This window comes from Rhincodon typus, unplaced genomic scaffold (genome assembly GCF_021869965.1).
Source record: "Rhincodon typus isolate 14 unplaced genomic scaffold, sRhiTyp1.1 hic_rhity00002692, whole genome shotgun sequence".
NCBI classification, from domain to species: Eukaryota; Metazoa; Chordata; class Chondrichthyes; order Orectolobiformes; family Rhincodontidae; genus Rhincodon; species Rhincodon typus.
In genome coordinates, this window is record NW_025968330.1 from 1 (window position 1) to 25,000 (window position 25,000).

General features: G+C 38.8%; 1 protein-coding gene across 1 annotated transcript; it reads left to right on the top strand.

The window, feature by feature from the left end:
* Positions 1-844: 844 nt before the first annotated feature.
* On the top strand, positions 845-19,796 carry ubn1 (ubinuclein 1; the record flags this gene model as incomplete). Its single annotated transcript, XM_048593343.1, has 6 exons — positions 845-889; positions 3,157-3,622; positions 11,100-11,170; positions 12,716-12,845; positions 19,031-19,075; positions 19,678-19,796. Coding segments are annotated over exons 2-6 (827 nt in total), but the record flags the coding sequence as incomplete, so codon positions are not given.
* Positions 19,797-25,000: the final 5,204 nt, after the last annotated feature.

Sequence of the window (25,000 nt, forward strand, 5' to 3'; positions counted from 1 at the left end):
ATACAGAAGTATAAATATTCATCTCTATAAATGTCCCAAAAACGTGCGCGTGCACTGTCTCTTCAGGAAAAGAGAGAAAATAAAATTCCCTGCTCAATTTGGCATTCTGAAAAAAAAACATTTTTAGCCAATGGGTTATTCTCGGCAAGGCAAAGTGATTGAGTACAGAATGTTTTGAGTTTAATATGAGCTGGCACGTGGTCATGTCACTAATTGTGTACGGTTATCTTTGAAGTCGTGTAGACACAGCTTAGTCAGGAAATATAATCTTGTGATGTTCTATCAATCAATGAACAGGTTTCACCCTAAACTGAAATAGAGGATTTTCATTTTTTGGAAATGAGGCAGATCAGCTAGGCACCTTGTTCTTAACAGGCTTTCCTCCATCTCAGCTATTCTTAGCGTGCTTCCCTCCAACTGAACCAGGTAAAACAAGAACATCTCCAAATCAGTGATTATTCAAAAAAACTGTACCAGCAGTGTATACAGCAAAGCCAGCTTTTATCACCAGCCATGTGATCCTATTGAATGGCAGAGCAGGCTGAAGAGGCTGAACAGCCTACATTTTTTGCGCTGTTACTAAAGTCTGAACCTGTCAGTGAATGTAAAATGCCTAACTGCATTATGATATCTCCCAATAATACTCATTTTAAAACCTGATTGAAATAATAATATATTGTGGAGAATATTTCAGACGTGTCAATTATCTGAATCTTGGGTTATGTTTTGGTACCTACGGTTTACTTTGGATTATTTCTGATATACCTCTTGTTTTTAAATAGAAACGAAAATTAAAAGAAGGAAATGAAAAGACTAAGAAAAGAAGAAAAGATGATGGACATGAAAAAGAAAAGAAGTCTCAAAAATCAAAAATCTCCAAACAGGCTGGGTAAGTCCATTGGATTTTTAAGTCACTACTCTTGAAAGTGAATCAACATAGCACCAGCGGTGCTTCAATATTATTGGTAGAATTCCCACTTGAGAGACATAGTAAAAGCAAAATACTGCAGATACTGAGAATCCGAAATCAAAACACAAAATGCTGCAACTGCTTTTGCAGATCCAGCTGCACCTGTAGAACACAAAATAGAGCCAGTTTGACTGGAGTGTTTATACAGGGTCATCAACACAAAGTGTTAACTGTTTCCCCCCAGATGCTGCTTGACCAGCTACGTATTTCAAGGAGTTTCTTTTCCGTTTTCAGACGTGGTGTGGTTGTACAAAAGTAACATGACTTTATTGTAACAAACACGGCCCCCAAAACTGGAGATGTAATTTTGGCAGGTTGCTGATTCTTTTAGCTCTACCCCCTAACTGGTCACTAACGAGTCTGATAGAGAATTCGGAAAAAATATCCTCCAGTGAACGTGTGGTGACAATGTGGAACTCACTACCATAGGGGGTAGTTGATGCAAAAATTACAGGTGGACTGAGCGGTAATCTAGACAAATATATGGTAGAAAATAGAGTAGAGGGTTGCAGTGAAAGATTTGAGATGAGAAAAAATTGGAGGAAGATCAAGTGAAGCCTGACCACCAACATGGACTTGTTAGGCGAAAGGACTATGTCTGTACTGTGCCCAAAGTAAACCTATGTCAAAGATGGAAAAAATATTTCATTTTCTTTGGCAGCCCCTTAGGGTAGAGGATGACCTGCCTGTTTCACTCTGGGAGAGTGGATTCTGTGGTGACTCTCTAGTCCAATCTGGAAAAATACACTAAAGTTTCATAAGTGCAATTTTCTCCATATTGCTTACCCATCAGAAACAAAGGCCAATTATTACCTCATGTGGCACCAGTGTGCCTTGATCCAGCTGTTACCAAGTTATTTGTCCATCTCTTTCAGGATTAGTACATGGAATGGGTGGAATTTATTTTAAAATGAATCTTCCCTCAAAAGCAAGCTTCTTTTCTGGAATGTTACTTGCAGTGAACTTTTTTTTAATATAAATTAGACAACTTCTGCATGATACACAGTCTCAGTTTATAATGTGAACCCACCAAATAAATTAATCAGGGAAACGATACAACACGAAGCAATGGATAAACTTTTCCTGCAATTTATGAAATTGTTTTTGTAACAATTGTGCAAGTAAAATTGTGCTACAGGAATGTCAAAAATTTGAGTATGCAACATTGTCCTGTCCCCTCTAAGTCGCTCCCCTGGTTGTTGCTTCTTGGTGTTGCGAAAAATAATATGATTGCTCGGAAAATTGCTGCTCAGTAGTAATAAGCCAAAAGCTCATGCAAATGTATTTAAAATATAAATTGAGCATAATAGGACGGCAGCCTTAAATGTTTTTGTTGGCAGTGGAATATCTCCAGTTTCATCTCTCCTGTTCATAATTCCAAACGATTTTGACATAATAACTGATACTGGGAAAAGGAGTAATGAGTTCAATTTCTAATGTTTAACTGTAAAATATAACATTTAGGCACCCATCTCATAAACTCTGTTGCATTCAATGAGGCTGTGTCTGAGCTAGAGCCCAGAAATGAAAGGAAGTGTTCAAAACCTCTGGTCATCCAATAGCAAAAAAAAAATTGGATTATTTTTATTAAAATAATTAATTTCAGGAATAATGGCCACGTCAGACGCAAGTAAGGATGTTCGAATGAGCTGAAATTATAGTATAAAAGACGCTGAATATTCCGTCTTTTGGGAATCATTATTCCTCCATAGTTTGAGACGCGGTCCTGAAAGTCCATGGGGATTCTCCAGGATTTGGCCATATCTTCATCAAAAGACTGGAGGAACACTTCGGAGAGCAATACAGGTAGCAGTTTATGCCAAAAGCCCACTACGTCAGGATTGGTGAAAATCCTCTGCAGAAATTAAGGGTCATAATATTTAAAATTTCAAGTTACTTGAATGAAAAGTTAAGTCTGTCCTCTCAAATCCTTCTGTTACAAGTAAACTTGCCAAAATTTCATTTTGATCCAAGTGATGCACACTTACTGTGTTCCAAAGCTTCAAGTAATGCTGCTATTAAACAATTTTATGGTCCCTTACCTAATGAGTATTTTAGCTGATGCAAGTCTTCCAGTCCGACCCTCAATGAACTTAAGAAAATGGAAATCTTTGGAAACATTGTTCCCACTCTGGTTGTGCCTTTTTTTAATCCTCATCCTTGATATCTGATGTTTTTGTAATCAGGTTTATGCCACTGAATGTCCATAAAGAAGATAAAAAGAAAAAGAAAAAATACATGGGAACCTTGGGCGTGAAAGAGATGTTAAAAAAGTTTGAGAAAGAGAAGGAAGCATTGAAGAAACGAGAAGATCAGAAGAGCTTGCCCACTTCTCAGACTATGGTTGGCACTCTTCTTGAAACTGATAACAGCTCAATAAACATTAATGTTTCAGACCCTCTACTTTCACTTATTGGATCAGCTAATGAGAGTGATCTTCTGAAAGTGGCCAGCACTGTGGACTTAGAAATAGACCTAGAACGTCTTCTGAATGAATCTCCTCCGGGCAGTCCTCTTAATGATTTTGATGATGGCAGTGATCCTCTGCCTGTACTACAGTACTCAACAGCGGGTCAAACTCCAAAGCAAGTCCCCACATTACCAGAAGGGCTTCCAGCACTACTAGAAAAGCGTATTAAAGAGCTGACACAGGTAAGATGCAGGTGAAACAAGTGTCTGAAGATGAAGAAGAAATCACCAGGCATATGTTTTAATTGTCCAAGCTTTTGTCGTTGTGGGATTGCATGTAATTTGTAGATGAAGTTTTCCATCAAGGTTGTCAATGTCTCAAGCTGCTGATGCAAAGAGATTTTGGTAGTTTGATTGGAATTCACTCACCAATAAGCGCAAATGCTACTCTTCTCCAATCTCTCAGTCACGAATCTTGAACAGGACAAATAAATCAGTAGGAAACTGGATTGAGTTACCTTAGCTTTGGGGGTTGGATTTTGAGGTGCAGAGGCCGTGTGTTTTAATGAAAGATAACAACAAACATTTTATTAACCAGTTCCTGTGGGACCAGAAGTGTGCAGGTTGATCAAATATTCCAGATAATTGAAAGGTCCACATAACCACAGTAAACCCTAACCAAGCGAAGCTTCGAGACATCAAAGCCCTCGACAAAAACCTATGTTAAACCATCGACACACCTCTTAAAATTAATGTAGAAACACACAGTAAGTAATAGAAATGTAATGCAGGGGATATACCCATCACTCTTATACTTTATTTGCAGTATAAATACTCGGGGTTTTGCGGCAGATCCCAGTATTTGAGGTACATAATTTTTGCCAGTTTTTCGAGTGCTGGTTGATAAGCAGCCAGTTAAAACAAAGTTAGTTGTATTCTGAGAGATTGATCATCCATTGCCAAATCTGGCTGCACTGCAAAATATGAAGTCTTGCTGTCACCTGCCAAAACTTCTTGCTAATCTAGGTTTATTCTGGAATGCAATGATAATCCCCAATTTTTTTGTGTTGAAAATCATCTTAAATCCTTTCCTGTGTCTCTCCTATTTGTGCTTCCACTAAGTGTTTGAAGCATGTGGGCTAATTTGTCCATCAGATTGAAGACCATCCATTTGGCTGCCTCTGCTGCTTCATTCTCTTTTACTGTCATGCAGCGGATTAAGTTTCCACCTTGCCGTAATCCCGAACTCTCCTATCATCCTTCGTGCCCTCCCTGTGCTCATCTTCCACTCTCTAAAGCCAATTCCCACTAAACTGACCAGCCAACCTAAAGAGGCATATAGGAACAAGGATAGACCATATTGTCTTTTGAGCCTGCTTCACTATTAAGTATCAACATGAATAGTGATCTGTCTCACCTTGACTGTTCCATTTGCTCCTCATCTCTTGATTCCCAAAGCTGTTTACCTTGGCCTTAAAGATGTTTAAAAGTGGAACCCACAGCAATGTGGTTGATTCTTTGTTCAAGGACGATTAGGGATGAGCAACAAATGCAAGACTTGCTAGCAATGCCCACGTCCCATGTAAGAATAAAAAAAATCCTCCCTTCAAATAGGGGGAGACAAAATTAACACAATACCAGATTTGATCTCGCCATAGCTGTGCACAATGGTCTGTCAATTTTTGTTATTAATTTACTGCAGACCCTTTGCAATAAAGGCCAGCATTCCATTCAGCATTTTATTTGATTTGTTATATTTGCATGCTAACTTTTGTTTTATGTGAGAGTACTCCCAAATCGCCCTCATTCTTAACCATTTAAAAAATTCTGCTTTTCTATACTAGTTGCCACAGTGAATAATTTCTCACTTTAGAACATAGAACAGTACAGCATAGTACACAATGTTGTGCCGACCTATTATCCTACTCTAAGATCAAATTACCCTGCATACCCTATATTTTACTGTCATCCATGTGCCTATCCAAGAGTCACTTGAATGTCCCTAATGTATCTGACTCCACTACCCCTGCTGGCAGCGTATTCCACATACCCACCACTCTCCGAGTAAAGAACCTACCTCTGACATCTCCCCTATACCTTCCTCCAATCACCTTAAAATTATGCCCTCTCGCAATAGTCATTTCCACCCTGGGAAAAAGTCTCTGGCTATCCATTCTATGTATGCCTCTCATCATCTTGTACACCTCTATCAAGTCACCTCTCTCCTTCGCTTCAGTGAGAAAACCCCAAGCTGCCGCAACCTTTCCCCATAAGACCTGCCCCTCCAGTCCAGGCAGCATCCTGGTAAATCTCCTCTGCACCCTCTCTAAAGCTTCCTTCCTATAATGAGGCGACCAGAACTGAACACAATATTCCAAGTGTGGTCTAACCAGAGTCTTGTAGAGCTGCAGCATAACCTCACGGCTCTTAAGCTCAATTCCCCTTCTAATAAAAGCCAACACCATATGCCTTCTTTACAACCCTACCAACTTGGGTAGCAACTTTGAGGGATCTATGGACGTGGACCCCAAGATCCCTCTGTTCCTCCACACTGCCAAGAATCCTGCCATTAACCCTGTGTTCTGCATTCAAATTCAACCTTCCAAAATGAATCGCTTCACATTTTTCTGGGTTGAATTCTATCTGCCACTTCTTTGCCCAGCTCTGCATCCTGTCAATGTCCCGTTGCAACCTACAATAGCCCTCCACGCTGTCCACAACTCCTCTAACTTTTGTGTCATCGGCAAACTTATTAACCCACCTTTCCACTTCCTCATCCAAGTCATTTATAAAGATCACAGAGCAGAGGTCCCAGAACAGATCCCTGCGAAATACGACTGGTCACCGATCTCCAAGCTGAATACTTTCCATCTACTACTACCCTCTGTCTTCTATTGGACTGTATCCAGACAGCCAAATTTCCCTGATTCCCGTGCCTCCTTACTTTCTGAATGAGCCTGCCATGGGGAACCTTATCAAATGCCTTGCTAAAATCCATATACACCACATGCACTGCTCTGCCTTCATCAATGTGTTTTGTCACATCCTCAAAGAATTCAGTAAGGCTTGTGAGGCATGACCTGCCCCTCTCAAAGCCATGCTGACTATTTCTAATCAAACTATGCTTTTCCAAATAATCATAAATACTATCTCTCAGAATCCTCTCCAATAATTTGCCTACTACAAAAGTAATTTCCAGGATTATCCCTAATCCCTTTCTTGAACAATGGAATAACATTTGCCATCCTCCAGTCATCTGGTACTACTCCAGTGGAGTGAGGACGCAAAGATCATTGCCAAAGGCACAGCAATTACTTCCCTCGCTTCCCGTAATAACCTCGGGTGTATCCCGTCTGGCCCAGGGGACTTATCTTTCCTCATTTTTCAATATTTCTAGCACATCCTCCTTCCTAATGTCAACCTGTTCAACCATGTTAGCCTATTTCATGCTGTCCTCACAAATGTCAAGGTCCCTCTCACTCCTTTACTTCTCCACTTTGCAGTTAAATCTTCCACCTTGTTGCCCATTCTTTGCATCATATTGTGTCCTATTCTTGGCTTGCATACCCATCAATCTTTGTGATTATACAAACTTCAGTAGTTATACATTAATTAGGAAGATGAAGAAACAGTAGATTGCAAACACCTGAGAACCTGATCTTTGCGTCCTCGCTGTCCACTGGAGTAGTACCAGGTGACTGGAGGGTGGCAAATGTTATTCCATTGTTCAAGAAAGGGATTAGGGATAATCCTGGGAATTACAGACTGGTCAGTCTTACTTTTGTGGTAGGCAAACTATTGGAGAGGATTCTGAGAGATAGTATTTATGATTATTTGGAAAAGCATAGTTTGATTAGAAATATTGTGATATTGTGGCACTCCACTCGTTAGAACCTAACAACTTGAAAGTAAATAGTTTATTCTCCCTATTTGGTTTCTGTCCACAAACCAATCCTCTATTCATGATAACAATATTAACCCCAAATCTGAATCATTATCTTGCATATTAATATTTGACATGCCTTTTCAAAATCCAGTCATCCTACATCTACTTAAGCCTGTTTACTGACCCTACTAGTTAAATCCTCCAGAAATTAAATTTGTTATCGCGGTTTTCCTTTTGTAATACCATTTGATCTGTTCGCTGAGCTGGTGTGCTTGATTGCAGATATTTCATCACCCTGCTAGGTAACATCGTCAACGCATCTCTGGTTAAAGCATTGCTGTTCTGTCCCGCTTGTTACTTATGTGCCTTGGTTTGCTGGGGTGGTTGGCATCACTTCCAGTTTTGTTTGTCAGTGGTTTGCATCTCGGGTCCAATTCAGTGTGTTTGTTGATGGACTTCTGCTTGCAATGCCAGGCCTCCAGGAATTCCCTGGCATGTCTCTATTAGGCTTGTGCTATTTTGGATGCGTTGTCCCAATCTAATTCGTGTTCTCCTTTGTCTGTGTTTATTGAGATCAGTGAGAACTGATCATGTCTCTTGATGGCTAGCTGGTGATCATGTCTCCTTATTGTCAGTTTTCTTCTAGTTTGGCCTGTGTAATGTTTCTCACTGTCTTTGCATGGTATTTTGTATATTATGTTAGCCTTAATGGTTGTGGGTTAGGGATGCTTTGCGTTCATCAGTAGCCGTCACAGGGTGGTTAGTTTGTGGGCTACCCTGATACCTAGTGGCCAGAGTAGTGGTCCTCTCTGATAGGTCGCCCATGTACGGTAGGGTGACTAGTGTGTTTGGCCGTGTTGTGGTCTGTCGTAGAGGTAACGGCGGATTGTGCTTTTTGGGTATCATACCACAACAAGACGACACAACACGGCCAGACACACTAGTCACCCTCCTGTACATGAGAGACCTATCAGATGACCACAAGACTACTCCGGCCACTAGGTATCAGGGTAGCTCACAAACTAACCACCTCCCTGCGATGGCTATTGACGAACATAAAGGATCCCATGCCCACGAACATTAAGGCTAACGTAATATACAAAATACCATGCAAGGACGGTGAGAAACATTACACAGGCTAAACTAGAAGAAAGCTGACAATAAGGATACGTGATCACCAGCTAGCCACCAAGAGACACGACCAGTTCTCACTGGTCTCAATACACACGGACAAAGGAGGACACAAATTTGACTGGGACAACACATCCCGAATAGCACAAGCCAAATAGAGACATGCCAGGGAATTCCTGGAGGCCTGGCGTTCCAACTGGAACTCAATCAACAAATACATTAAACTGAACCCGATATACAAACCACTGAGAAACAAATCTGGAAGTGATACTAACCACCCCAGCAAACCGAGACATATAAATAACAAGCGGGACAGAACACCAACGCTTCACCGAAGGCGTGCTGACGATGTTACCTCACAGGGTGGCAAAACGTCTGTAATCAGAAACTGGCACAGTGAGCGAGTCTACAGCCTCATCCACAACCCGAGCTACAAATCTTCTCAAACTTTGAACCATATTGACCATCTGATCATAATACGGTTTTCTAAGTAGGTTAAAATTTCCTCAAGAAATATACCCTAGCATTATTCTGATGATTGACGTGAGGGTAATGTTTCTGTTATCCCTTGTTTTTAATTTTTTTAATATATTTGTTAACTACCAATCTGCTTGGGACATTCTAGAGTCGAGGTACTTTCAGAAAGTCATAATCCGAGAGAGGCTAATGTTTTTATTAACAGATCTTACAATCTTCTATGAATTGTACCAAACAAAGCAATCCTGTCTCAGAAGGGAGTCATTTTTATGGCATATATTTTGTTCTATTCAGATCTAGCAGCTACATGTGACTCCAGATCCATAACAATGTGGTTGTCTCTTAAATGCCCTTTTGAAATGGCCTATTGTGTCTCTACTTCGAGGTCAATTAGAAATAGTCAGCAAATGCTGGTCTTGCCAGTGACACCACATCCAGTGAAATAATTTAAGAAGCAGGATAATGTCACTTGCAGTTTGAGGAGAATTGTAAAACTGAATTAATATTTGTGCCAAGTTTGTGGCTAGTAATGTGAAATAGGGAATACCAGGAACCAGGTTCACTAATGGATCTGACGGTATAAAATTTCATGACACTTGCTTTCAAAATTTTCAAGTAATTGCCAGTTTCTGAATTTACATAGCATTGTTTGTAATATTCAAATAATTAATCCGGTGTGTGAGTCTTGTCGAAGAAGGCATTCTGCCAATCACATTAGTTTCAGTGCCAGTGTGATGTTAGATGTGTAGACTACACATACCAAAGGCTAGTGGATCATACTGAACAGCACATCCCTTCGGCTGTTCGCAACAAGCAGGACACTGACCATATTCAACCACCCCATGCTTGCAAAACTCCATGTCTAACATTAAAAGTGATTCTGTAATTGAACAGCATTTGCTGTATAATCATGAGGGTTTTATTCATTCACGGGATTTGGGCATAGCTGGCTAGGCCATCATTTATTACCCATTTTTAACTGCTCGGATAGCAGTTAAGAGTCGACCACGTTGCTGTGGATCTGGATTCAGAATCTAGGCCAGGCCGACCAGGGAAGGAGAGCAGTTACCTTACCTAAAAGGACATTAGTGAACCAGATGTGTTTTTCCAACAATTAACATTAGACCTATAATTCCAAATTTCTACTGCATTCAGATTCCACCATTGCTATAATGGGATTTGAACCTGCATCCCCAAAGCATTGCTGTGGTCTCTGGATTAGTAGTCTTGTAATAAAACCACCAGGTCGTCATTTCCCCTTGCAAATTACACTGACAACCAATTTTAATTTGTCATTAAGTTTATAGTGTGGCACGTGTGCATGGTTTGGAAGTCATATTTATTAATATGTAAAGCCGTAGTCTTTGCAGACAGCCTGTGCCTTTTCGCCTCATCAAAATAGGTGATGGCCATTGAACCTGCCTGTTTTAAAGGTTTAAACAAAACTTGACAGTTAACTGCCAGTCATCACTAATTGATGCACTCGCCTTGGTAATACCTCCACCAACTAGTCTATTTGCCAACCAATCAGCACTGTCCTCCTATACAGTATAAATGTTTCCCCTTTATGTTGTTGTTCTTGTGAATTATCCTAATAAGTGCTAGACAAAAAGCTTCAATAAAATGTCTTTTTTCCAGTGATACTCAACTTGCATGCTACTGAAATACTCTTTGAATCCAGAAAATGTTATGAAAGTCGGCATTGTTCTTATCCCAGGTAGTTAGGGATTGAACTGTGGAATTGGAGCCAATTTACTGAAACTGAGAAGTTTTTATTTAGAGAGAACGTTATAAAGATAAATCTCCAAGCCCAACAACAACAGTTTCAATCTGTCTCTTTTCATGGAACACCAGTGAATCCATACTTAATGGTCATTATTTGATTAGTTATTGCACTCATTTTGCAGTTAATAGGTTCTTAACTGACATTGAGCGACTCCAAAAAGTGCATACCAAAATGTTAACTTTTATCAGTACAGTTCATTGTAGGTTTTTTCATACTTGTTTGATATCTTTTAAGATTATTTTTGAAAGTGAAGTGGCCAAAAGACGATTGAATTGAATCTTTTTTTCTTCTTCTGTAGTTATTGGTTGCCATTCAGTTTTGTATATGACAAACTGGTGCTGAAGATCATCAAGAACTGCAGCTCTTTAATCCAATTAAAATAGGCTTTAGAAGGGACCTGAAGGTACGAAAAAAAAGCTGATGATATTCTTGTCTTGTAGGCTGCCAAAGCCTTAGAAGGAGAGGGGAAGCAGAAATTCTTCACACAAGATGTCAATAATATTCTGCTTAAGTAAGTATAATGCAACAAATCATTTGGTTTCCTTTCAGAAAAGTGAGGCATTTTTCTTTAGAAAAGATGAAACTAATCGGTGCCTTAGAAAAATTGTGAAGGGATTTGTTAGGTTGCTGTAACAAATTTGTCTATTTGGGGAGTACAAAACTAGAAGGTACAGAGGAAATCCATTAAAGAATTTCAGGATGGAAACTCTTGAGTGGTTGCAAATAGCTTTCTCTTAAATGCATCAGTGTTAGGCAAGTACAAGTGGTACATGCTAGCAGGATTTAGCAAATTAAGGTGCAAGGAAGCTTGTGTTTAGAATAAGCAGCAGCATGATCAGTTAGGCTGATTGTCCTGTAAATTCTATGTAATTTAAATTTAGGGGTGTTGAATTCCCATGAAAGAGTTTATTTTACTCTGTCAGCCAAACATATGGGCTGATTTTCACAGTTTCATTAGATGCACAAATCAAAACTATTTAACAGTTTTCTATACTAGAAAGACTAGATTACATAAATGTATACAATGTACTTTTTAAAATTTGCTTTTCAAATTAAACTTGTCACATCATCATGTCATAAGTACTTTGCCTCAAGGCAGGTCCTTGGTTCATTGTCTGCCACTCATCTTGAGCAGCTCCCTTGGCAGTTTTTGTTAGTGGTGATTTGTAATTGCTTTCCACGCTCAAGGATAGGGCATGAAGGCAGATCCTAAATTTACCTCAGTAGAAATGAAACCAAACTGGTGCTGTTGGTTTTATTTTGAACCTGGAATAAGTGTTAGTGATTAGCACAGCGTTTAGTGAACCTAGAGTTCAGATTAGGGGAAAAAGTTCCCAAAGAACTGCAGATGCTGGAAATCAGAAACAAAAACAGAAATTGCTAAGTCCAGCAGGCCTGGCAGCATCTGTACAGAGAAAACAGAATTAAAATTTTGTGTCCAGTGGCCCATCTTCAAAACTGTACAGATGCTGTCAGGCCTGCTGAGCTTTTCCAGTAATTTGTTTTTGTTTGTGCAGATTACGAATGTGAGTATGAAGGGCTGCATGGTCGATGTAACTTTGTGAATCTTGTTCTAATGTTCGGAGAATTGTGCAAGGCCAGCTATTCTCCATCTAAATTCATGATACCCCTTGCCAACACCTGAAGCTCTGCTCCGAGAGAGCAAATTTAAACAATTTACTCTTGTTTTTCTGCTGCAGTACATCATTCCTCATGCTGCATGAACAAAGTGTTTCCTTGTATTGTTAGTTGTGTTGTGTGATGTGAATAACAAGTCATTGAAGTGGTGGTAAAGCTGATTTCTTGCCATCCAAGTACTTAGTGCAGGACAGAGAGTGGCTAAAGTACAAATGAACAAATCTGTTTCCATTATATAACCTGGTGCTGTTTGAACTGCTAATTTTAAAATTATTTTATCTTACAATGTTTATATGTAGTATTGAAGCATGAATGTGTATTATTCTAGAAGTATAGTTGTTTCTAATTTCTATCATGATGTGTCTGTAAGGATCTCACTGTGCACTCTTCATCTATTTTGATGTGTTTTTGCTTTCAGTATTGAACTTCAGTCCCGTGAATTGAATAGTCAGGCCCGCTCTGGGGTTTACGCACACCTGGCATCCTTCTTACCATGTAGCAAGGATACTCTGGTCAAAAGGGCAAAGAAGCTACACATGAATGAGCAGGTAACTAATGTGAAAATTAGTGTTCAGAATAAAATCCATTTCTGCAACTATGACTCTTACTTTGAGGAAAACCATTTACAGATACATTGTTGCATTCCTATTTTAAAAAATCTGTGACAGACTAAAGATCTGTGATTGCAACCAAATTTGCAACATGACAATGTCTAAAAATTAAACTTTTATACTCAAGTATTATTACTAGCTTTAGTTTTGATTGTACATTTGAGTATACATTCTATCATTATGCTAGTTCAAGGATATTCTTAAGAATAAATTTTTATTTTGCAGAAAGTATAGTTTACAAATGAAGTTCTTTTTAAGATTAATGCTTGGAAAGATCTATATTAATTATAAAATGTTTAAATACTTGCATAAATAAATTGCCTTTTTGACAGTGGTCCAGGAGCGCACATTTAAATTTTGAAAATACTGTGCAGTAGCCTATTATTGTAGTTATTTGATTAAAGCATTTGCTGGTTTTATGTTTAAGAATGCGCAACAATCATGTCCAAAAGCTGTATGGTTAGCACATGACCTCATCTATTTCATCTTTTCCAATACGTTGCTGGATAAAGTCGTCTTCAGCATATGTTATACATTGTGATCTATCCTTATAAATTCCTGAAAGCACATTCCTTTGTCATCTTTATTTTGTCTGCTCATATCACATGTAAGGATGGCACAGTTTATTGCTACAATTAAGGGAAAGAACAACTTGCTAAATGCTGCTGTGCTATTTATCTGTTAAATCAACCTTTTTGATCACTCATGATTTGCTGGAACACTCCTATTTCAATAGGTTATAGTACAGATAGTTATGCGTTTGTGGCTTATACACGGTACATTAAGCTTATTATCGAGACTAGCACTACGATGTTGCGTTGTTGTGGGTGTCCTCTGTTGCATGAATGGTTACATCAAAGATTAAACTATTAATTATGCAGTTCACATGAGTACAAAAGATCCTATTGCAAAGGAGGAGGGAGTTCCAGTGTTCTGACCTATGTTCTTCTATATACCACTTTTTTGGACCAAACAAAAGTAGGTGTTTTATCTCCATTGTAGTTGCTGGGATTTTGTTGGTACCGAATTGGTAGTACATTTTCCTACACGAAGCTACTACATTTCACAATTGTTTCTTGCTTGAAGTACTTTGATGTGACATAAGACTATACAAAGAAAGCATAGATTAAACGACTAAAGCCCTTTATAGACTTGTTACTCATGTAAACTATCAGAATTCTTATTTGTGGAAACAAAAGTTGAGGTACGCAAGAGTGGAAGAAGAGCCCCTTCCAGTGACGTCAACATTGTGATGACTCACCAGAATCTAAGATAGGAGTCAAGTCAACTTTTATAGCAATCTCAGTACTTGGGCACCTGAACCAAATCAGTACTCAGCAATTCAAGGCAATTGTTTTACTACTTTGTCCATTCATGGAATGTGGGCCTGCAGTTAACATCCATTCCTAAATGCCTTTGAGAGGTAGTGGTGAGCTTTCTCTTGAACTGCTGCTGTACTTGTATATGTACATCCACAACCCACACTGCTGTTAAGAAGGGAATTCTAGGATTTTACCCCAACGGCAGTGAAGGAGTATTGATATAGTATGATGCCAGGATGCTGTTGTGGCTTGGAGGGGACTTTGCAAGCTGTAATGTTAGTATGCATTTGTTACCCTTATTCTCCGAGGTAGTTCTGGTCATGGGTTTGAAATATGCTAACAAAAGTCTTAGCAAGTTAACTGAATTGCATCTTGTAGTTCGTGCACGCTTCTGCCAACATACGAAGGGAGTTCATGTTGAAGAAGGTGGATGGGTTCAATCAAGTAGGCTCCATTATCCCAAATGACTTGAGTATTGTTGGAGCAACAATTTCAATGAGGATTGGGATAAAGCACTTGGGGCTAAAGGGATATAAGGGTATGGGTGGTGTGGGGTGAGGAAGGTAGGAACAGGCTATTGAGTTGGATGATTAGCCAAGATAATGACAACAGAGCAGCCTTGAAAGGTCAAATGACCAACTCCTGTTCTATGTTTCTATGGATGGACATTAGGACGGTGGGGTGGAGAAAATAGAGTATCATTTTTGCAGCTCCTCACTCGTGACCTGTTCTTGTAATCGCAGTATTTGTATGGCTGGTCCAGTTAGTCAGTTTCTGGTTAATGGTTTAAGCACCCACCCCATTGCATTGTGGTTTCAGCTGGATGGACTTCACATTCTTAGGATGCTTAATTCTGTGAAATTACAAACCTACACCAGCTCTGAGCCGGCTGCAAAAAGTTGCTGTGGATCTGTGAACAGGAAGCAGCAGCAAGATTCTTCAACCCATTAGATTGGAGAATCCCACTGGACATGCACAGTTCAAACCAGGAAGAATGATGTGGGAAATGTAAACTAAATTCAAATGGTATTCTGGAAAGCAATCTGAAGGTTGGAAACTGCAGGAGAGATATTTAAAAACAGACAGAAAAATAGTGTCTGGAATGATAGTCTGAGAATTTTTTCAAGGTAGAAAGGTTGTTCTGTATTATAATTTATTATCGCATTTAAAATTCTCTCTTGATTGCGCCATCCCTAAGTCTCTGAGCTGTTCTTAGTATTGGTTTGTCGTATTTAGTATTAAATTCTAGCAAGTTTAACTAATTTCAATGGCAAACACTTCACCAAGGACTGCAACAAAACCATAATGTGGCTGCATAGAGTATCTCTGTCGGGATTTCCTAGTTTAAATGCACATGTGCATGCTCCAAAAGTTGCTGTCTGATTTCCTTTCAATGGTGTGTGACTCTGCATCCATGTTGTTTTCATTGCAAATTCTGGGCTAACTGATTATAATGTTGAAATTTAAATATATTAGTTAAATTTCTTTGCAAAATTTGCAAATGACACGCAACTTTACCACCCTTTACAGCGTGATTCCGTTCTGTTTTTCTTATAGGAACATTTTGCACATTTGCTCTTAAAAGTTTGTAGTAATAATTTGACCTTTCAACAGTGAAAAATGCTTGTTTATTTGACCATTGTTAAAGATTAAAGTTAAACACTGCTGTGGACTTTGTTTAACCACAAGATTGTCTGATATAAAACCAGCATGAGTATGAAGCAACTGTTGATTGCAGAGTGTGGAGAGAGTGATCGGTAAAGTTTTTGTTCTATCTATATGCTTCATGTTTTACTATTAATAAGTCTGCTGAAAGGCCAAGTGGTGACAGTTAAGGCTGTACGTTAGTTCAAGAGTCTTACTACCACTGAATGATCAAATCATGAGTCAGCAGCAGACAGTTAGAGAGAGGAGATACTTATCAACTGTGGATGACCACCTTCTTTATTAAAGTTTTAAACTCAAATCATTTTTAATTGATATATATAAATGGACAGTTGTCATATAAGTAATCAAAGCCATTTGTTTTATTTGTCAATGCCGTGTTCTTATTTTATTTCCAATCAGATTTTCCTCAATCAGATATAATAATGTAACATTTTTTTTAGTACATGGCTCTTTTATATATTTCCTTTAAAAGCCATTTTCTTAGTATCCAGTGGTAATGCTGATGCACTTTTTTCCCTACCTTTTGGAAAGCTAAGTCTTATTTTGTCACTCCATTTCTTTTCCTAGCCATAACTCCTGTTTTCAACAGCTTAAATATCACAGCGCTGTACTGTACTTTGTACAAGTTGCATCTGTTTTTTCGATCTTTTACATGCGGAAATTATGAACCATTAAGAGTAGGCAGTGCTTTTTTTTTATTTTACCTATAGACAACAGCATATCATGCCATCAGAGAAAAACACCCTTTGTTTTTAAGAAGTTAAGGCCTAAGTTTAAATTACTCGCTTCCGTTCATTCTTCATTGGGTTTTATGGTTATACTGTACCCTGAATGCATTGTAACCATTGTAGATCAAAGCTTGCGATGGAGCTGAACTGCTGACATTGAAGGGTGGGGTGAAATTACCTTTTATATTGAGAAACTTTATAGGAAAGTTCCTGTAGTTCAGGAGATTATGCAAGGTGAAAGGAATAGGAGAGAAGATCAGTTTGAGCACTTGTGATTAGAAAAAGCCAAATATCAGTTTTGGTCATGTTATTTTCACCTTTGCCTCCTGAGCAAAAAGATTTTGGGCTCAAACTCCACATGAGGCTCTGAGCGCCACTCTGAACAGTACCAAAGTAAATTTTTTTTTTTTTTTTTTTTTGAAGAGCCTTCCTTCGTATGAGTGATTTAAATAGAGATAAAAACAGAAATTGCTGGAGAAACTTAGCAGGTCTAGCAGTACCTGTAGAAAGCAAGCGGAGTTGACATTCTGAATCAACTCTACTTTCTGTCAGCCGGTCTAGCAGCATCTATTTCTGATTTCGAACATCCACAGTTCTTTGTTTTTTGTTTAGTGATTAAATAGAGATCTTGTTTGTCTGCTTTGGATGGTTGCTTCAAATCAAGGTCCCTGATATCTTCTGAAGGTGGGTCACTGGAATCGAAACGTTACTGCTGAGTTTTTCCAGCAGTTTCTGTTTTTGCTTCTGATTTCCAGCATCTGCAATTCTTTGTTTTTGTCCCTGATATCTTGCTTCACCATTCCTCCTCAACCAACACTAGAATTTTTTTTTTATTTTGCAGTTTTTTTTTGTTCACTGAATTACAAACACTCAATATATTTGTTACCACACTCAAAATTGTGTGTGAACTATTTTGAGGCAGCTGGGAAAACTAGAATGAAAGAACTTGGTTCATGCAGCAACTTGCCAAAGCTCAGAACATCCCTAAGCATTTCACGTCTAATTAACTACTTTTGAAATATATTCACTATTATTCTGTTGATGACCTTTAGCAGTTAAAGCCCTGTGAAGGCTCCAGAAATGGCAATGAGATGGTTGACCAAGATCATTTGTTTTTGTGATGCTTGATTAGATAAATTTTGACTTGTGCATGGAAAGGATTGCTCTAATTTTGTGCAATTGAATCTTTTATGTGCATATGAACAGGGAGTTAGGACCATGATTTAATGTATTTTCTGAAAGAGGTTGCCTCCAACAGTTTCATACTTGCCTAATAAATTTTGAGGCATTTTAGCCAATAATGGAGGTGAAGATATGACTTGCTGACTTAGAGTTAAAAGTCTTACCAACTGGCCAAGCTGACAGTCGCATATTTTAGAGGTGTTAAGCTTTTGTTTAGAGTCTGAATATTTAAATATTCCTGCTTAAGTTGGCTGTGTTCTGATAAAGGTGATGTCAAAAGAAAATACAACACTCTTTACCACAAGCAAAGATTGGAGCTCTTCTCCAGTTCATCTAATCATTTTAACTTCATTTGGAGAATATCGAAGTTTGTAGCAACACTGAAAATACATTGCCATCCCTGGGTTTTGCATAAAAGACGACTTGCATTAAGTAGTCACTCTCAGAGCAGCAGCAATTGGTTATTTAATCCAGATTTGGCTCCTATTGACAATATTTTTGTTCCATAACATGGGTGCTTTCCAGAAAAGCAATGAGGTTGTAATTTCAAACATTCATGTCTACTGTTGCTTATAACCTGTCAATACTTATTTCATCAATTCTTCAAAATTGATTCTACAAAGGAACTTTAAATTTGTCCTCAACATTTTATGTTGACTCTCACAAAGTTATTTTAACAGTTTCCTATATCATGAGCTTAGTAAAAACATTGTATTCACTTTGGGCTTGTTTAATTGTGCCACCCTTAAGAAAGTGATCACGAGGAGATAAGATCATGCATATTTCATTTTTTACAGTCTTCTCCTGGTAATTCAAATACAGTTTCTCTGCTAAAAAGGTGACAATATCCAGTAATTTAAATAAAACAATAAATAGAAAGCAGCATTTTTGTGCTCTAATTATTTGCATCATCACAAAATTTGAATTAACTAATTTTGAATTAGGAGGAGTAGACTATTGAATTCATGAACCATGGTCTGCCAGTGTAAGACCATGTCAAATCACCAAACATAAATTGTCTCGAGTGCAATTGATTTAATGTGAATTAAGATCTGGTACTCGTACATGACCAGCTTATATCCTGCTTTAGCTCCTATGTTGCTTTTTCCATAAAATATATTTTGGACAAAGAGTAGGGGAAATTATCTCTCTACTCCCCTAATTCTGATGTGGGAGTTCGGTTAAGCAACTAATTTTCTGTCCTCTTAAAAAATTATTACAGACTGGGGAAAAATGGCTGGTAAAGACAGGTGAATGCTTAATGCAGGTGAGCGTTTATTTAGGTTTCACTGTCTATAATGAATAAATGAATTCTTAAGGATTTTACATGAAAATTTTTAATGTTATGTCTGCATTGGTTCATGTACTTCCTTTTTATTGTGTGATCATAAAACTATTGCCTATATGCAAGTTGCAGTAGAACCTACTGTCTGATTACACAGCTTTATATAATATTTTAAATTTTGTGTTTGGTATTCCAAGTAGAGCCATTTTCAGATAAGCTAGCCTCAGTTCTGCCCTGTTAATCTGACCAGTTTAATGAGAAATTGACATTTTGGATTGCCATACCTCCTTCAAATAAGTTTCTGCCATTAAGTATTAGAGCTGTTTGTAGTGAATGAAAAAGATGTACCACCGTCTCTGCTATTACAGGAATACAGGTCTATGCAGACTACGCATATCAGATTTGGTCAAATATAGCAAGTCTGCTGCAAACCTTTCTAAAACTGATGAATTTGAGGGGTTGGGGATGATCCAATGTACTTTTTTTCAAAATTCTGAACCCACGGTATTGCCCGGGACGTCTTGATAAGTGCTTGAATTTAGTAAAGAAGAGAAATACAATTGCTTTTAATTCTTTTCCTGCAGGATGGCCGGCTGAAGGAACCAATACATAAATTAAAAGAAGCAATTGGGAAAGCAATGCCGAATCAAATAGCAAAGTATCAAGATGATTGTCAAGCTCATAGCCAAGCCAAGATTGCCAAGTATGTGTCATACAGCTTAACATCACAGTTGCATTAACATCTGTCATTGGAAACATGTTAGTCCATTTCAAAGGCAGTAATTTCAGAACACTTAGAATTGCCAATGTTGTCACATTGTTTAAGAAGGGTAGCAGGGATAATCCAGGAAATTACAGGCCTGTGAGCCTCATTTTGGTGGTGTGGAAATTATTGGAAGAGATTCTCAGGGACAAGGTCAGAAGCAAATGGACTTATTAGCGATAGACGGCATGGTTTTGTGCGGGGGTGGTCATGCCTCACTAACTTGATTGAGTGTTTTGCAGAGGTGAAAAAGCAGTTGTTGTCTACATCACCTTTAGTAAAGCCTTTGACAAGGTCCCTCATGGCGGTCTGGTACAAAAGGTGAAGTAACATGGTATCAAGGGTGACTTGGCAAGATGGATACAGAACTGGCTTAGTCACAGGAGACAGAGGGTAGCAGTGGAAGGATGCTTTTCAGAATGGAGGTCTGTGACTGTTGGTTTCCATAGGGATCATGCTGGGACCTCTGTGGTGTACATAAATGATTTGGAGGAATTTTCTGAAGAAGGGTCTAGGCCCGAAACGTCAGCCTTTCTGCTCCTCTGATGCTGCTTGGCCTGCTGTGTTCATCCAGCTCTACACCTTGTTATCTCAGATTCTCCAGCATCTGCAGTTCCTACTATCTCTGGAGGAAATGTGGCTTGCCTAATTCGTAGGTTTGTGGACAATGGAAAGATTGGAGTCATGGAAGTCAGTGGAATTGGTGGATTGATGGAAGTCAGTGTACTAAGCTTTGAGGATGACACAAACATAACGGAAGTCAAGTAATTAGATAGATACGTATAATTTGCACAAGGATATAGACCGATTAAGTGAGTGAGCAAAATCTTGGCAGATGGAATATAATGTGGGAAAATGTGAGGTTATGAACTTTGGCAGGAAGAGTAGAGGAGCTGAGTATTAAACGAAGAACGACTGCTGAAAGCTACAGTACAGAGGGACTGAGGGTCCTCCTGAATCACAAAAATCTAGCATCCCAAGTTCAGCTAGTAAAAGAAAGGAAGTGGAGTGCTGACTTTCCTCAAAGTGAATCGATTATAAAATATTGAAGTCTTGTTAAAACTGTATGTTATGCTCAAGAAGAAAGTGGAGAATATGTGGGACTCAATGCCACAGAAGGCTGCGGAGGCCAAATCACTGAGTGTATTTAAGGCAAAGATAGGTTTTTTTGATTAGTCAGGGGATCGAAGGTTATGGAAAGAAGGCAGGAGAATGGGGTTGAGAAGCATATCAGCCATCGTCAAATGGCGGAGCAGACAAGATTGGCCAAATGGTCTAATTCTTCTCATCTATCTTCTGGTCTTGTGGACTATGACGCCAAATTGCATCTCAAAACAGATCCTGTCCTCAGCAGTTTTCTTTGTGTGTTACGTTCAAGGACTAAGAGGCTGAAGTGTTTAAAGAACAGCAGGGGCTCTATTAAGGGAGGGATTCACTCTGCAGCAGCAAGGTTAGACTAACTGTTTCATGCCAAAATGGCTGATGTCATGTCCTATGATCAGACTCTGAAAGCAACAGCTGAACATACATAAATACACAACACTGTACAAGGTACAAGAACAATTTTGGTCCCCTTATCTAAGGAGGGATATGCTAACATTGGAGGCAGTGCAGAAAGGCTTGCAAGGTTGAAGAAGGGGTATGGAGGGATTTTCTTATGAGCAGATAATGTGTAAATTGGGCTTGTACTCATTAGAGTTTACAACGGTGTGAGGCAACCTTATTTTTACATACAAGATTCTTGGGGTACTTAACAGGGAATAAATTTAGCATCTACCCTGTTGTGGGAAAGTCTGGGACCCTAATCTGAGTTGTTATCATCTGATAAAGTCTGAAGAAATGCCCGAGAGATAGTGGAATGAGGAACAAGTGATGTATGCCCATCCCCGCCTCTTCGACCTGTTTGTTTCCTCTCCACCTATCCTCTCCTCTATCCATCTTCTATCCGCCTCCCACTCTCTCCCTATTTATTTCAGAACCCCCTTCCCCTCCCCCTTTTCTGATGAAGGGTCTAGGCCTGAAACGTCAGCCTTTCTGCTCCTATGATGCTGCTTGGCCTGCTGTGTTCATCCAGCCCTGCACCTTGTTGTCTTGGATTCTCCAGCATCTGCAGTTCCTACTATCTCTGATGTATGCATTAGTTGAGTTAATTGCATATGAATTGATTGTGTGTGTGTGTGTGTGTGTGTGTGTGTGTGTGTGTGTAGAGCAGCTAGTTATCATGAGAGGAGAGTTTTATGGTGTAATGAAATAAAGCTCTAACATAAAAGTTGAGACTAATTCTGTTTAAGTTTTATCTTTTGGAGTAACTGAAGGTAACAGGTTGCCCATTTAAGACATTTTTACAATCCCAACTGATGTTATTACTGAAAAGTAATATTCCAGATTGAAATATGGCTTGATTGATCATATTTTGTTTATTTTTGACATTAGTGAGGTTGTCTTTCACTGAGACACAAGTGCTTGCAGGTTTGGTTTTAACAATGAAGCAAATTTGTTATACAAAAAAATTGAAGATAAAATAGAACAAACTAAAGTATTGACACAACACATTTAAAAATTTCAAAACACAGCATAAACTACAGTGCCATTAAACTCAATAGCACCCCATTGCAGCATTCAAATATCAGAGGGCGAATTCCCTTCTCTATTACACATTGTGTTTGACCTAGCTGTGGCTTTAATTCCATGATCTTGAAGATCTGAGCCACTTAATTATTAGTCTTTAAGAAAAGTTCAAAAGCACAGGACCGTACCAAATCAAAAATAAACTCAATATTGTGAAATACGCTGAGAGTACTCCAATCAGTGGAAATCACCAGTGAGCAAAGACTTTCTCAGCTTCAGACAAGCCTTCAGCGTTTTAACAAAAACGCATATTGTCTGGAAATTTAAACCAAAGCTACTTATCCTGAGGTAATCTATTTCTTACCTGTCTAAACCATCCCCATTTCATCAGGCCCGACTCTGCACATTTCAGCTTCAGACAAGGCTTGTGTAAAACTGCCAAACTAAAAATATTGGACTTCAGTTTTCCAGGCTTATAAGTGTTTCCCCTAACCAAAAGAGAAAAAAAGATCAACCTTTGACCTGCTAAACTGAAACCCTAATGCACATTGTTTATTTTGTTCACTTGTAACGGCTGTGCCAGTTAAAACAAAATCCCATTACATGCCAGGAACATTCTCACTGTTCTTAGAAAGAAACACAAGTGCTACAGAAATACCTACAAGTTAATCATTCAGCCCCTTCAGACATACAAACCAAAACCCAAATACCACTAGCTTAAGCCCAAACACTACAATAAAGTCAGTCATACAGCAGGGAAACAGACCCTTCAGTCCAACTCATCCATGCCGACGAAGTTTCCTAAACTAAACTAGTCCCACTTGCCTGTGTTTGGTCTATATCTCTCTCAAATCTTTCCTGTTCATGTACCTATCCAAATGTCTTTTTAAATGTTGTAACTGTGTACCTGCATCTACCACTTCCTCTGGCAGTTCATTCCACATTTGTATCATACTCTGTGTGGAAACCATTGCTCCTCAGGTCCCTTTTAAATCTTTCCCCTCATGGCGTAACCTATGCCCCTTTGAACTCCCTACCCTAGGGGAAAAGATCTTTGCTAAATATATAAACACGCACCTTGCATCACAGCAGAGATGAAGAGGAATTTCTCCTGAGGGTAGTGATTCTGTAGAATTCTGTACTAGAGGGCTTTTGATTCACTGTCATTAAGAACGTGAGGCACTGATGGACAAGTTTTTAATAGTAAAGGAATCAATAGTTATGTGGGAAGGACAGGAAGCTGAAGTTAAGGAACATCAGATCAGTTATGATGTCACTGAAATCTGCTCCTGTGTCTAATGGTCGTCTTGCATCTCGGTTGTGATGCAAGGTGTGTGTTTATGTAGCAAAGTTGTTTTACCTGGATTTCAAAACTAGGCAGCATAGGTTTAAGGTGAGGGGGGAAAGATTTTAAAAGGGACCAGAGGGGCAATGTTTTTCACACAGTGTGTTTTGTATGTGGAATGAACTGCCAGAGGAAGTGGTAGATGCAGGTACAGTTACAACATTTAAAGGACACTTGGATAGGTACATGGATAGGAAAGGTTTAGAGAAATATGGGCCAGGAACAGGCAAGTGGGACTAGTTTAGTTTGGGAAACTTGGTCGACATGGTTGAGTTGGACCGAGGGGTCTATTTTTCAAGCTGTATGACTCTGACTTTAATTTATTTTAGAGTGGATTACATTTGCATTTGAAGCTAATTCTTGATCTTGGGAACAGCAGGAAGTCATTTAACCTTCCCAACCTGTTTGGCCAATTGATCAAATCATGACTGATCTGGATATCAATCCCTTCAACCTGTTGTGTTTCATGTCCCTTAATACTCTTGCCTAATAAAGATGTTTCTCATTCTCAATTTTCAAACGTCTAGTTGACCTTAGCACAACAGGATTCTTAAGTGAAGAGTTGGGTCGGGGTGGGTTTCAAAGTTTCAGATTTTGACTACCTTTTAAATGCTTCTTGACATTGTCCCAATTACCTCTGGTCTAACTTTAAGGTTATGCCCTCCTGTTGTGAACTACCCTCCTCTTCCTCACAACCCACCCAACCCCAAAAAAGTGCAATCACAACATTGGTACCTGGTCAACATTGTGGGTAATTGCCCCAGTCTATCATGTTCACAAAAAGCATAAAACATTCAACCCAGGCAATTACTGCCCCATCACTATACTCTTTAAGATTAGCAAAGTGACGGATGATGTTAGCACCACTGCTATCAAGTGGAACTTTAATGACCTGCTCAGCTTTGAGTTCTGCCAGGAGCACTGGCTGTAGACCAATTACAGTCTTGGTCCAGACATATATTTTAAACAGCTGAAGTGCAGAGGTTAGGTGAGACTGCTCTTGATATGAAGCATTTGCATTAGTCTTAACCGTGTATGACGTCAGGATCTCCTACAAAAATTTAAGTGATTGGGGAGCAAAACAAAACCCCCTAATGCTTGCAGTAGTACCATGCATAAAGGAAGATAGTTAAAAATAATTTGACTTATGAAGTATGAATAAGTTTTATGAGTGTACTTTTGTTCTTTACTAAAGAACTGCATTTAAAGATCACAGTTTTTGTTTTAACAT